The sequence below is a fragment of the Phocoena sinus genome, chromosome 12 (genome assembly GCF_008692025.1).
Source record: "Phocoena sinus isolate mPhoSin1 chromosome 12, mPhoSin1.pri, whole genome shotgun sequence".
Taxonomy (NCBI): domain Eukaryota; kingdom Metazoa; phylum Chordata; class Mammalia; order Artiodactyla; family Phocoenidae; genus Phocoena; species Phocoena sinus.
The window spans coordinates 82928583-82942342 of record NC_045774.1 but is presented as its reverse complement, the minus strand read 5'-3'; the positions used below and the strand labels follow the sequence as shown (position 1 = coordinate 82942342).

Below are 13760 nucleotides of genomic sequence, written 5' to 3'. Positions count from 1 at the left end.
AAAATGTATAACGTAATGTGTTGATATATGTATTCGTTGTGAAGATTCCTACCACCAAGTTAATTAACACATCTATTATCTCACAAATTTACCTTTTTTGTGTGTGAGAATGCTTAAAATCTACTCTCATTGAATTTCATTTATACAATACAGTATAATCAACTATAGCTACCGTGTTATGCATTAGATCCTCAGATCTTACATCTTATAACTGAAAATGTGTACCTGCCTCCCAGCCCTTGGCAAACACCATTCTGCTCTGTTTCTATGGGTTTGCCTTTTTTTTTTTTTTTTTAAGATTTCACATATAAGTGATACTGTGCAGTATTTGTCTTTAAGGTGAGATATTAATATATAACTTTCAGGGACATAGGTTACTCTTAAGCCCACAACTTAAGATTCTGTTTTGGGTTTTTGTTTGTTTGTTTGTTTGTGTTTTTTTTTTTGTGGTACGGGGGCCTCTCACCGTTGTGGCCTCTCCCGCTGTGGAGAACACGCTCCGGACGCGCAGGCTCAGTGGCCATGGCTCACGGGCCCAGCCGCTCCGTGGCACGTGGGATCCTCCCGGACTGGGGCACGAACCCGTGTCCCCTGCATCGGCAGGCGGACTCCCAACCACTGTACTACCAGGGAAGCCCGAGATTCTGTTTTAAATTTACAAATAAGCAACTAGTTTTTTGTAGTAAAGTATAATTTTTGAGGTAAAATATTTCTCTTTCTCTAGAAAACCTGAGCCAAATGGGAATTGTTTGGATGGAAAGTTTTAACAAGAAAGAACCAATGTCTTATTAGGAAGACGAATTACGTATATTTTTATTATATATATTTATTGTCATTATGATAGTCATTGTATAATTAACGCTGGAATTGAGCAAATAGATTTCTGAGGAATCATTAGTTTAAGTGGAGCTTTATCTGCAGCATCGCTGTTTATTTTCAGAGAAGATAGCTTTATTTTATGGCTTTGCCTCTTCTCCTCCTTCCCCCAACACGTAAAAAGAGGAACTAAGTATTGCTGGTATCGTTTCGGTTAACATTAATTACCTTGTGAATGTGTGCAGCTGTGGGTATGCGTGTGGTAGTAAAAGAAAAAGTCTAACGCTAACATTTTGGGTGTGGAAAGAAGTATTTGGGATACTTGACAGTCCGAGCATGCAAAGCAGCTTCTTTTGGTCTAGCGTTCTAGCGGGGCCATTCAGCCGGCCCGCCTTCCTTAGACTCCACTGCGGGGCGGGAACCGCTCTGCAGCTGCTTGCGCGTTAGACCCCAGGCCAGCCGAGGCCCCGTGGGTTCTGTGCAGGGAGAGCAGCGAGCCAGACATTGCGGACCTCAGCCCCCCTCAGTGTGCGTGCAGCTCCTCCTCGTGCCCCCAGGGCCGCCCTGGCCTTCGTGCTGGGCCTCTGTACCTGAGAGGAAACAGGGCAGGTCTTCAAAATCACATCTCATTCTTTTTCTGGAATGTTTTTGGACCAAAATGGTGTCAGTTTTATGGAGCCCTCTAAAATAATTTGGTGAATTATCTTCCCTCCAAACTACATGTAAAGACTCTAATCCAGACATTTTGTCAAAATAATGTCTTTGAAAATTGGGGGAAGGAGAGAGAAGGTGGGTTAAAGCACACATTTTACACACACACACTGTACATAGTTTACTAATTTGGTGGCTTTTTATGCTGTGAAATTGAATTGGACCCCACTAGGAATTACTCTGAACCCTGCTTCTTTCAGTCCTCATTTTCTGAGTGTGGTGCAAATTCTGGTTGAAGATTTCCCCTCACGTGAATGTGAGCTGGATTGATGTGACCATCTGCTTTCCTGTCTGGCTGTGCAGTCTTCCCTGAGGGGCTGGGAACGCTCAGCTGACCCGAGAGGACGCGTGTACTGGGGGTTGAGGGGGCATCGTTCCAGTGTCCCCCAAGGTGACACGTAGAAGCCCTCCCTTTCCTGTTCTGTCCATAATATCCACATCCCCACAGCATCTAGACTCACACAGGTGCTGTGGCCTGTCCTCGGTTTGGCCCCGGATCCCAGACGGCCAGAGAGCCTTTGGCTGGGGATCCTGCAGCCTCCGGAAAGTGCGCACGTACTGGCAGCAGTGGTTCTCCTTTTACCTTGGAGTGGTCCTGCCGGCACGTGGGGCGCCCCCATCACCCGCCCCGTAAATGGCCGTTCGAGCACCTGCTAGCCAGGCTGCCTGGCGTGGCTGTGCTTTAGACTGTGTCCCTGTGGAGGCAGGCGTTCATCGGAAGAAACACACGCGTCTGGAGCACGGGGCTGCTCTAGCCTGAGGTGGAATAATAGTAGCTTTCCCAAGCACTTCGGGTTTTCTCACTCATCTGTGTCCTCCTAGGACAGGGAACAGATCCCAGGGTTTTGAGCAGGTTCTTAGACTGAACAGAAACTAAACGTGCTGGAGGATCATTTAGTGAGGTGTGGCTGCCTTGTCACCTAGCAACACTAACAGCAATGCTGGCGTCTGCCGAGCACTCCTTGTGGCCGTCGGGCGTGGCGGTAAGGCAGCTCCTCCCTGGGCCCAGAGGAGGGCATGGGAAGGTGGAGTGGCAGGTCCGAGGGCACTGGGGCGAGCCTGCAGGCTGGCCGCAGGGCCCACTCTCTCGGCCTCTGCCTTCTGCTGCTTCATTGCTACGTCAGATATATTTGATTCAAGCCCACTGTTGTATTTGAATTCCATCATGTCCGGTTTCTTACACATTTCAGATCTTTTGCAAAATTATGTGGCTTTTTTTCCTGTCTTAAAATTCTTGTTTGATGTCATAATAGATTCAAAATATTGTTCTGCTTAAGTTAGTTTGTGAGCATAATGCTTGGATGCTAATTTATTGAAAGGTTTTTTAGCCAAGGCATTAAATGTTTGATTTTTTAAAAATTCAAGCCAAATCATGTACACTATGATTTAACTTCTACTTGCTGCTCACCTCATTCTGTAGTTTGAGAAGACTCTTATCCAGTTTTTACTAGTCTTCATAGACTTCTCTGAAACTCTTCATATCTAAGTCAATTCCCTATACGCAAACGTGATTGAATAGTGACTGCAGAGATTAAAGTGAGGTGTCAGTTGTGACTGTGTAATACTATCTGTGTGCAAGATACAGGAGATGAAGTGAAATTTTTTGTTTTTTATTACACTATGCACATGCTCATTTGTATTCGTGTTCTTACCCCTGTCTGCAAGCGGAATGCAAGGTGTAGGGGAGAGTGCAGGTGGTCGCAGTTTTGCTGGACCTCATATCTGGGTAGACTGGAAGCATTCTCATGTTGCGGTAAAAACGGATTGGATTCGGTTCATAAAAATATCATGATGTTGCTTTTGAAAATCAAAACTTTTCTTTCCCCCCCCCCAAAGAAGACAAAATCGGCCATTGCAGGACCCTCCTGCAGTCTGCTGTAGTTGTAGAAATGTTCTTCACTCCAAGGGATACCAGTTCTTGGCAGCAGTGATTGTGCGAACAATCAGGAGATGTGCGAACAATCAGGAGATGTGCGAACATCTCCCAGGAATGCTGGTCCTCAGGCAGCACCACATGCCTGTTGTTGAAGCCACTGTGGTCAGGATGTGGTGGGCAGAACTCAGCATCAGAGAGGTTCTATCTACTCCTTTTACATTAACAGATTCAAAATAGGAAATGTTCCTCTATCCTGCATGTAGGTTTTGCATGGGCTTTGTCAGCGATTCCCTTTAGTGTCACCATGTTTGTTACCTTCTACAGTTGTTTAGTTTCTAATTTCATAACTTCATTTGGATTTCAAGGAATGGATGAGCTGTGTTTTATTATGCAGAATTCGACAGCTTGTTTTGGTATCTGTCTCAGGGGACGCCCTCTGTACCAGCAGTTGCCGCTCTGTCTGCAGTGACATCTGGGGATCTGGATCTATTCACTGAGCAAACTACTAAGTCAGAAGAGGTGGCCAAGAAACAGCTCTCCAAAGACTCCATCTTGTCTCTGTATGGCACGGGGACCACCCAGCAGCAGAGTGCTCCTGGTAATCCATTTGAAATCTGCTTTCCGTGAATTGCAGTGACATCACTAGAAGTGTGTTCTTTGTGCTTATGTAATGTCAGTTACATTTCTTCCTTGTTTTTCCTGTGTAGTGAGTGCTTCTGTTGTTGTGGTTTACACAACTACAAAACTGAAATGAAAGAAGCGTTAGGATTAGAATGCACAAAACTTTATTCATTTAGGGTTAACAGGCTGGTCGCATGTCACTTAATGTTTCACAAGCCTTATAGGACAGGGATTATCTTTGAAGAGTTATTTAAATTTGATTTGCCTGAAGTTTATAACTCTGTACAGTATGGTATTCTTTCTGCATGTAAACAGTAAGTCTGAAATACCACATGAAATCAAAAAAAGCTTTGAGGTTTTTTTTTAATATATCAAAAAGAAATACTAGCATGGTAAAGATTTATGTTTACACAGTTTTAATCTGTCATTTCCTCTCAAATAATGGGCTGCATTTCACGTAAGAGCTGAAATTATATGACGTCTCAGCTGCTTCCATTAAAACCAGAGACAGTCCACTCTGACTTGTTTACTTGGTAGTGAGAGACCAGTGGTGCAAATCAGCAGAAACACAGTCTCATGCTATATAGTTTGGTCTTCACAGTGGATATTTTATGTAGCTGTTGCACAGGATTTATTTACCCTAGTTAAATGTGCTCAGGCTCCTAACTGATTTGTCTGCTTCCTGGAAGTAACCAGCCCTGAGGGTGCAGGTGTGAGCTGCTCTGAGCAACAGGAGCCAGACCAGAAGGAAAGCCTTTGCCGTGGGTAGTTCAGCAAGACGGGCTCCTGTTTCTGTGCTGACAGAGGCGAGTGCAGCGCTGTGCGGTAACCCTGTTCTCTTCGTTTGTTTTCTCTGCTCGGTTCTTCTGCTGCAGGTGTGTTTATGGGACCCACAAATATACCATTTCCCTCACAAGCACCGGCTGCATTTCAAGGCTTCCCGTCCATGGGCGGGCCTGTGCCTGCAGCTCCTGGCCTTGCGGGAAGCGTGATGGGGCCGAGCGCGGGCGTGATGGTGGGCGTGCCCCTGCCCAACGGCTTCATGGGAAACGCACAGACTGGGGTGATGCCACTTCCGCAGAGTGTGGTCGGCCCCCCAGGAGGGATGGTGGGACACGCGGGTGCAGCCCAGAGTAAGTTTGGCCTGCCGCCAGCTCAGCAGCCCCCATGGAACCTCTCCCAGGTAGGGTCCTTTCTCTCCAATTTCTCCAAAATCAGAGAAACCAGATCTTGTTTTCTAAATGGTTTTATTTGTTTTTAAATCTAACAATCTGGCAGAAAGAATTGAGGAGGGATAATGTTATAAAAGGTAAAAACTGTCTAATCAGATAGACAAATGAGCTGTCATTGTGCCTGTATTTAGAATATTCTGTAGAGAATGTTAAGCATTTTTTCATTTCTGATTATAACACAGCTGTAATGGTGAATGTCCCTCATTTGTTTGTAACAGCTAGAAATTATCTTGGGCATCTTTTGAAATTAGCACCAAGCTTTAAACCCAGCCCCCTGGTGGGTTGTTTGTATAGACTACTTAGACCAACCTATTTTCACTAATAATTTTGGGGGCTCTTGGTAACTTTCACAAATTAGAAAACAACCCAGCCTCATATTCTCAGAGCACCGTTTCTGAGAGATCTAGGCTGTGCGTGGATTTATAAAAAGTCTTTTTGTGTCAAATACATTTCTAAAGTTGTATTTTCTTCTTACTTATAGTCACATTTATGTTTAAAAAAAATATACACTAGTTCAAGAATTCCCGTAAGATATGAACCAGTCCATATTTGTGTCTTACATCCCCTCATATTACAAAATCCTATTTCTGCCTAACTTAGTTTAGAGCCAGGAGATGACATTTTAGCATTACCTCTTTCAAATCCATTCTGACTTTCCTCTGGCTTCACAGACAGAGGCCTCAGACCTAGGTTCGTGGTCCCACTCTTCCTTGTACACTTCCTTATTTGATGTTCCTCTGGTATTTTGATGCCCTTGACTTCTGTTCTCGTCAGCATTCAGGGAATAGTATATAGCAATTTCTAACCGACATTATTAGCAAAATCACTGTATATCCCATGAATGTTCCAAGTTATTTTTTACTATCACTATTTAAAGGAATATCTATATGACATTGGTCTGTGCACTCTGGGAATCTCAAAAATCGTTAAGTGTCAAATGTCAGTAATAGCTTTTGTGCAGCCGGAATGCTGAAGCAGACCCAGCCCAGGTTAGGGTGCCTGCTGAACCAGTAAGGACTTACCCCACCTTACTTCCGGGCCCGCCGAAGGGGGTGCTCTTCTCCAGCTCTCTCTTGGAGGGGTCTGCTGGCCATGACAGGTACTAAACATCCTTTAGTACCTAGGAAGAAGCGACCTGCCCCTCCAGACACTGTGCCTCATCAGTGATGTGGTTAGTATTAGGGTTTTTGAAGAACTAAGAACTGCAGACGGTTGAACTTTATTAATACAATCCAACCCTGAGCATAGATTTTTTTTTTTTTTAATCTTTTTTTTTTTTTTTTTCCTTTTTTGCGGTACGAGGGCCTCTCGCTGTTGGGGCCTCTCCCGTTGCGGAGCACAGGCTCCGGACGCGCAGGCTCAGCGGCCATGGCTCACGGGCCCAGCCGCTCCGTGGCACATGGGATCTTCCCGGACTGGGGCACAAACCCACGTCCCCTGCATTGGCAGGTGGACTCTCAACCACTGCGCCACCAGGGAAGCCCTGAGCATAGGTTTTGAATCCACTCTACTTAGTAGTAAATCTCCTTGCCTTTCCTTCATTTACCATCAGTCTTAGAAGTGAGAGCACCACAGGGGAGGGTTAGGAGGCTTATGTACACACGGCTCCAGTCTGGAAGAAAAGTACATGTAATCTTACACCTTTAGGACTCCAGTCTGGAAGGAAAGTACGTGTAATCTTACACCTTTTGTCATATAATAGGCGTTTATATGGTTGGCTATAGCAAAAGAAAAATATGTTTTATGACCTTTTAAAATGTTTATAAAGTATACAGAGCTGTTTAAGACTTGAATAAAGACAGAACAATTGCCATCATACAATTCATAATTTTGGAATAGTTTACTTTCAAACATTTCCTTAGTCCTTAGTAGTTAAACTATAGTTGAAGGCATATCCTAGAAAGTATATAGTTGAAAGTATTGCTAGTATAGTTGAAAGTTCGAATAGCAGACTCATGGTACATCCAGATATGAATTCAGCGATTGCTTTGGTGCTTTTTCCAGTTGTGGTTAATCTTTGGGGGACAAGAAATTGAGTCCAGAAAATGAATAAATATAAAATGACTTGAGACCACTTTATAGACAGGGTTGGAAAGCGGAAGGAAATAGCAACCAAGAAGCGAACACGGTAGCTATTTGCTTTCTGTGGAGAAAGCATCGTGCGGTCGTCTGCTTTTACCCCAGGGCTCGGACGGCTGTTCACATGGATGAAAAATACTTAGAGTTGCTATTAAGTGTCCGTGTCTCTCTGAGTAAATCAACTTCGAGTAAAGGCCCACTTCTACTAAAACAGGCTGGCCATTAAAAACGTCTAGCAGTGGCTGAAGAAACCAGGCCTGAAAAGTGAAGGATGCCTTTTGTGTGTTCACAGGTGAACCAGCAGATGGCTGGCCTGAGCCTGGGCGGCGCAAGCCCCGCAGCAGGCTTCAGCCAGCCCCCCAGCACCACGGCGGGGGCAGCGGGGTGGTCGGGGGCCTCGTCAGGTCAGACGCTCAGCACGCAGCTGTGGAAGTGACCCTGCAGCACGGCCCACCGCGCTCCCCCCTGACATTCCTGCGGAGATGCAGCCGGGTTCCCCTGTTCATTCGTGTACATAATATTTTTTTCTTTTCTCCCCATTTGTTCATATTAAGAATTACCTGATTGATTGACCGTGTTGGTCTGTACTGATGATGGATTAAATTTGCTGTGGTGAAAAGCAGGTTGAGAAACCATTTCATGTCGAGGGCAGCTTTTGCTCACATTTCCCAGGGTTTCATAGACACAGTATCTGGGCAGCTGCTCGGTCAACGTGCATGATCAGTTTCCCTCCCGAGGAAATTATAGCTCTCACGTTTGCATATAAGGGAAGTAGCTATCATGTTTGTTAGTAATACCTCCAACAGTATGAACCCCACCCCCAGATTAGCCAGTAATCCTGTAGGAAGGTACTGTATGATCAAATGTTTCATCATATAAATAGAATGTCAATGTATCACTGAGCACTGTTTGTTTTCTAGTGTATCCAGATTCTTTTATGTCATCATTCACGTCACTGTGCTGTTGCTATGATGTGCTTAACCGGGAACGTGGTTAGAGAAAGGAAGATAAGCCTGGACGTTACTACAGAGTTAGTTAGTTGTTTAACGAATGTTTGAAGAAGTCAGATTTTACCTGCCTCCCTTGTAATTGGGATCTCTTCCTATGTACACATAGTGCTAACAAACACGAGACCTTTCTCTGCACTAGATGCAAACAGGGTAACTAAACAAGCCACTTCAACCCTTGAAGGCGTATCCAGGTTTATGACAGTAATTGTGTTTACATTTTATGGTGCCTAGTACTGACAGATGTCATATCCCTGTATTAAACAGATGAATCCATAGACCTTTTTTTGTGGGTTTTATTTCCTATGATGTATACTGCCACCAGTCTTACAAAAGTTACTTCACGTTGCAGAGTCACAAATTGGGAATGTGTTGTTGACAGAACACTTGTCATCTGTTTGTTTTGAAAACCTGTTCAGTTCTACCAATTAATTATAAAGCCAAATGGGAAAAAAAAGTATGTAAGAAGATTCTGAGAATGGTACTAGCCTGCGTGCCATTAGCTGTGCTGTACAGAGACCCTCCGGGTTGCTTGTAAGGGAGCATGCAGAACAAACAGAGACAAGAGCAGATGTCTCTACCCGCGCTCAGCTTCCGGACACAACCGCCCTGTAAGCAGGTGCCCGTCGGGAGGAGAGCAGAGGAAACGGCCCCCGGGTGCCCGCAGCCCTACCCCGCACGCCCGCCAGAGCACCAGCTGCGGCTCCGTCACACCTCGATCGTCACCGTGTCCAGGTGGTACTTGGGCTCGTTGGCTAGGTTCACCTTCTCTGTCCGAGTGTGCCACACGAGGACCTGCGGGGAGGAGACCTGATGGGTAGCCACGCTCTCAAGGGACACACAGCAAGGTCAAGAGGCACGAGTGCAATGAATACCTTGGTGCAGTTACTTGCTTTCGGTTCCAGTTCTTCGACGGTCGTGATCTGCTTTAGAAAGTCAGATTCCTGCATCCCAGGCTGGGACCCACGACGCTTAAATACAGCTTTGGGGTTGGACAAGATGACTTGAAGGCTTACAGCAAATCCTTTGTGAAAGTTAAAACAAAAAAAAGTCTTTAAAGTAAAATACTGGTGTACTTCTCTTTTTTCCTATATAATTTTGGTCACATCAGAACCCATTTTTTTCAGTATCTACCATGGGCCAAGGCTTGGCTCACAGAGTTGAACAGGAGTGTTACCTGCATCATCGTCTCAGAAGGGACAGCCTGCCTTTACAATAGAGCACGTCTGCCGCCCTGATCGAGGCTGTGTGTGGAGGGGTGGCTTCTGGACACTGCGTAGCCTGTTGACGACAAAGGGTGCACGGCGCAGAGGCCGTCACAGCCGCGGCACGTTTGGCCTCGGGGAGTAACTAGAACTCAATACACCTGAAATGCACACAGTCTTGCCCTGCCTGTCCCCAGGGAGGAGGCCGCCCCGCTTTCCTGCCTGTCCTCTGACATCTCCATGTGTTGCTACCAAAGCCAGCGCTGCTCTGATGGACCCTGAGGTTAGAAGACGGAGGAATACAAGTCCGGTCAGTTAGCTGGGAAATGAATACTCTATAGTTATTTGGTAATAAATCTCCAACTTGATTCAGTCTGAAAAGCGGGGCGTGGGGGGCTGGAAATCAGTACAGGAGATGATATCAGGCCATTTGGCAAATTTGGTTTTTGTAGTTCATTTTTCAAGGAAACAGATGAGTGTCAATTTCCTTAAATGGTTTGGCGTTACGAAAAATCATTACTCTTCAGTCTGTAGTTTAACAAACTCTGTGTTACAGGCTTAGCCATTAAGCGCTCCACAAGCCGTCTCTGGAAGCAGCTGTCACAGCCGTCCTAATTGTTGTGAAAGTCTTTACCGCGACCTCTGCTCTTCACGACTAAGCTGACACTGTAAAGCCAGGCGCCCTTCCAGAGTTAGGAGGATCAGTCTCCAGGAACGTTTCCTTAGCAACTTTTTGCCCTTCCCTACGTTAACTGAGCTGATTTATGCCGCTTTGTGCAAACGCATAGTTAGCAAAGTTAGTATCAAATGATTCCAGTCAGTCGCGGGGGGGCTGTGAGCAGAGCACAGCCAGCATCCTCTTAACCTCTCCAGATGCGGGACTGCAGACCCGCGCTCCCGACCCCGCTGCCCCCGTGGGAGAACGCACCGCGAAGCTGCCCACAGACACCGGTGGGTACCGCAGGTGCTGAGCGAGCCCGAACACGGAGACAGGTGCTGCGAGCGTTGTCCCGAGGCCTGGCCCGGGATCTCCACCAATCCTGGCGGGGCAGCACGTCCCGGCAGAATTCGGAGTTAGCACCTCCGTTTTCTCGTGGGTCCTTGCGGCTGAGAACCGGCCAAGTCACTCAGCCTCTCTCGATTCTGAAACTCCCCCGTTTCCTCACCCGCCAGGGTGGCGTGACACCCCCTCCCCTCACGTCTGATGTGAAATTAGTGAACAGAAAGACTTCACTAACTGCAAAGCTCTGTTCAGAGGACCCTAAGATAGATAAATGCCGATACCATTGTAAAAACTACCATGAGGGGAGGTGGATTAGCCACCGCTTATGGCTGGAGAACAGTGTTGACCGGAAGAGGCTCAGGAAAGTTCCAGGCCACCTGCGTTTCACCCCACTTGGCTAACAAGTCTGAAGCCTTCCTCAGATGTGGCTTCAACAGCCCCGGGCCCCAACAGAAAGTCAAAGGTTCAAATTAACACCAAAAAAGTGACTTCTACTAGGTCAACTCAGATCTTAGGATGAAAAGATTTCTGGGGTGGTTTTCATGTGCTTTTAAGTAAGCTTCATCCTTTTTTTTTTCCTAGCTCAGAGTCTGCCCTTTTTAACCATACTGAAGCTCCTGGTATATTTCTCACATGGCCTCAAGGTACTGATTTTATTTCCCCATTCTCTTAAAAAAAAAAAAAAACAGGATCCGAGTTGCGCAGAAGTCATTGTGAAAATTATATGAAGCCACTTGGATCTGACTTTCCCCATTTTCCCTCAGACTAACACATTTATCATCGTGACCACTGAAGGATTCAGATTAAGAGTGTCTTCTTGCTTTCTGTAGCTCAGGAATATCCTGCTAGCTCTTCAAGCAGTTATATGGCAAGGTCTACCATATAGACAGGCAGAGCTGACAGCCAGCTGTGAAGCTACACCCTGCTCTGCTGCAAGGCCCTTTCCTGGTCCCACTGGAGAATGGGGTGCAGGCTGGCAGCCCGGGGAGAGAACTGGAGGGCAGCCGGCTCACCACCGCAGCGAAGTGGTTTTCTATTTAATACAAAAGCGGGGGGTGGCATTCAGACACCTCCCCCCCCACCCCCACCCCCGCCCACTGTCTTCACCAGGCCCTGCTCAGTGAGCTCTTCGAGGGAAGCGGGTCACAGCAGCACCGGGAGCCAGTCGAGAACTAGGCCAAGCCCTGGGCTGCCTTCTGGGGAACCGTCTGACCTGCTGTGAACCTGGGAGTTAGAATCCTCCCTCTGAAAGTCGGACAAGGAGTTTTTCGCTCCTAAACCATTGCTTCCAACCCAAGATAGGTACCTTGAGTTTTCTTCATTTCCAAGCACTTATTACGCCTCAGGTATCGTATGTACCCTTCCCTTTTGTCAGTGAAGTTAATTTAGTTTTAACGATGTTCTCAGAAGCCTTTGAGATACTAGGAGCTTTATAAAAATCGTGAAGTAGGAGTCTCTGTCCGGGTCAGTTGTGTAAAAAAGTGCAAGCGAACACTGGTTATTCACAGTGAAAGCAGGATTTCCTGGCTTCTTCAAGTGGACAGGGTGGGTGGTGGGGACCCAGTGCCTCCCAGTCAGAAGGACCGCCCTGCTCAGTGTACGTTTACCAATGAACACGTGCAGCTCCAAGTCCATCAGGCCATTTCCACTTACTTATGGACAAGATGGCCAAAGCAACAAGGACTGGGTTTTCCCTACTGTCTTAAATAGCTAAAAACCAGACAAAACATTTGAAAAAATAGTTTCTAGCACTGGGGAAAAGGCACACAGGACAGAGATCTCTGAAAAGAAGAGACAAATGTGAGCCCTACAGTTGCCCCAGCTTCCCTCCTGAAGGCTACACCCCTGGGAGGGGAACACACACAGCTCTGCCGTCTCCTTGAGCTGAGGAAACAGAATGGAGAACTCGGGGAGGCCAAGACAGCTGGAATTCAGGGGGCGTCACCCCAAGAGCAGAGGGTGCGACTGTCTGCAGAGGGCTTGCCTCAAGTCCTACTGAGTCTGGTCAGTAGATGCTGGTGAGACTCCCTGAGTTCAAGAAAGGAACCACTGGCAGGAAACAGGTGGATGGATCAATCCCTAGAGGCCACTCAGGGCTGGGACAGGCCACGTGCCCCATGGCCAGGGCACAATGGGCAACAGCTGGGATGCTCGGAAGAGTGCTTGCACGGCCACTGGTCCACTGTGAGGCCAAACTAGCCCTAAAATGAAGGCTTAGCTGGTTTGCCCAACACTTTAAAAGTAAGCCAGGAAAGGATCAAAATGTTTCTAAGTAAATTATAGCCCAGAAAAAAGCTAAAAGTAAATAAACAAATACATATATAACATGCAAACATACAATTATATACACACCCACATGTATATGTGTGTGTATATATGTAGAATAAATGTATGTTACACATTTTATATATACAAATACAATGAAATATAAGGAACTAGACACATTTTTTTCCCTAGGACCTAGCAACATAAAATTTTTAATGCCTGAGATACAAAAATGACCAGATGTGCAGAGAAGCAGGAAATTACAATCCCATAATGAAAAACTCAGCAATCCCACTCCTGGGCATATATCTGGAAAAAACTGTAATTTGAAAAGATACACGCCTCTCAGTGTTCACAGCAGCACCATTTACAATAGCCCAGACATGGACGCAACCCAAGTGCCCATCAACAGATGAATGGATAAGAAGATGTGGTCTACATATACAATGGGGTACTACCCGGCCATAAAAAAGAATGAAATAATGCCATTTGCAGCAACATGGATGGACTTGGAGATTATCATATTGAGTGAAGTTAGTCAGACAAGGACAAATAACCATATGATACCACTTGTATGTGGAATCTAAAAAATGATACAAATGAACTTACTTACAAAACAGAAATAGACTCACAGACATAGAAAACAAACTTACGGTTACCAAAGGGGAAGGGGAGGGGAGGGATAAATTAGGAGTTTGGGATTAAGATATATACACACGCAGTAGATATAAAACAGATAAACAAGGAACTGCTGTACAGCACAGGGAACTATACTCGGTAGCTTGTAATAACCTATAATGGAAGAGAATGTAAAGAATATATAAATATATAAATGAATCACTAAAAAAATTACATAAATTTCATGTGTACAACATTATGTTTCAACTTCTGTATACACTACAGTGTGCTCATCACCAAAAGCTGACCCTCTCTACCCATTTGGCC

At 45.8% G+C, this 13760-nt stretch overlaps 2 protein-coding genes across 4 annotated transcripts in view; one reads left to right on the top strand and one right to left on the bottom strand.

Annotated features, from left to right (window-relative positions):
• Positions 1-11219, top strand: part of SMAP1 (small ArfGAP 1) — a 151739-nt gene extending 140520 nt beyond the window's left edge. For 2 of the 3 annotated variants that reach the window (XM_032651912.1, XM_032651913.1), the window contains exons 8-10: positions 3830-4001; positions 4900-5207; positions 7628-11219. In XM_032651912.1, the coding sequence (XP_032507803.1) occupies positions 3830-4001; positions 4900-5207; positions 7628-7771 (624 nt within the window). In that variant the 3' untranslated portion in view covers positions 7772-11219. The remainder of the gene's footprint in view (positions 1-3829; positions 4002-4899; positions 5208-7627) is intronic. The other variant, XM_032651911.1, reaches the window with a different exon arrangement.
• Positions 9030-13760, bottom strand: part of B3GAT2 (beta-1,3-glucuronyltransferase 2) — a 76994-nt gene continuing 72263 nt past the window's right edge. The window contains exons 3-4 of the mRNA XM_032651914.1: positions 9218-9366; positions 9030-9137 (exon numbers count right to left, since the gene is read on the bottom strand). Of these exons, the coding sequence (XP_032507805.1) occupies positions 9051-9137; positions 9218-9366 (236 nt within the window). The 3' untranslated portion in view covers positions 9030-9050. The remainder of the gene's footprint in view (positions 9138-9217; positions 9367-13760) is intronic.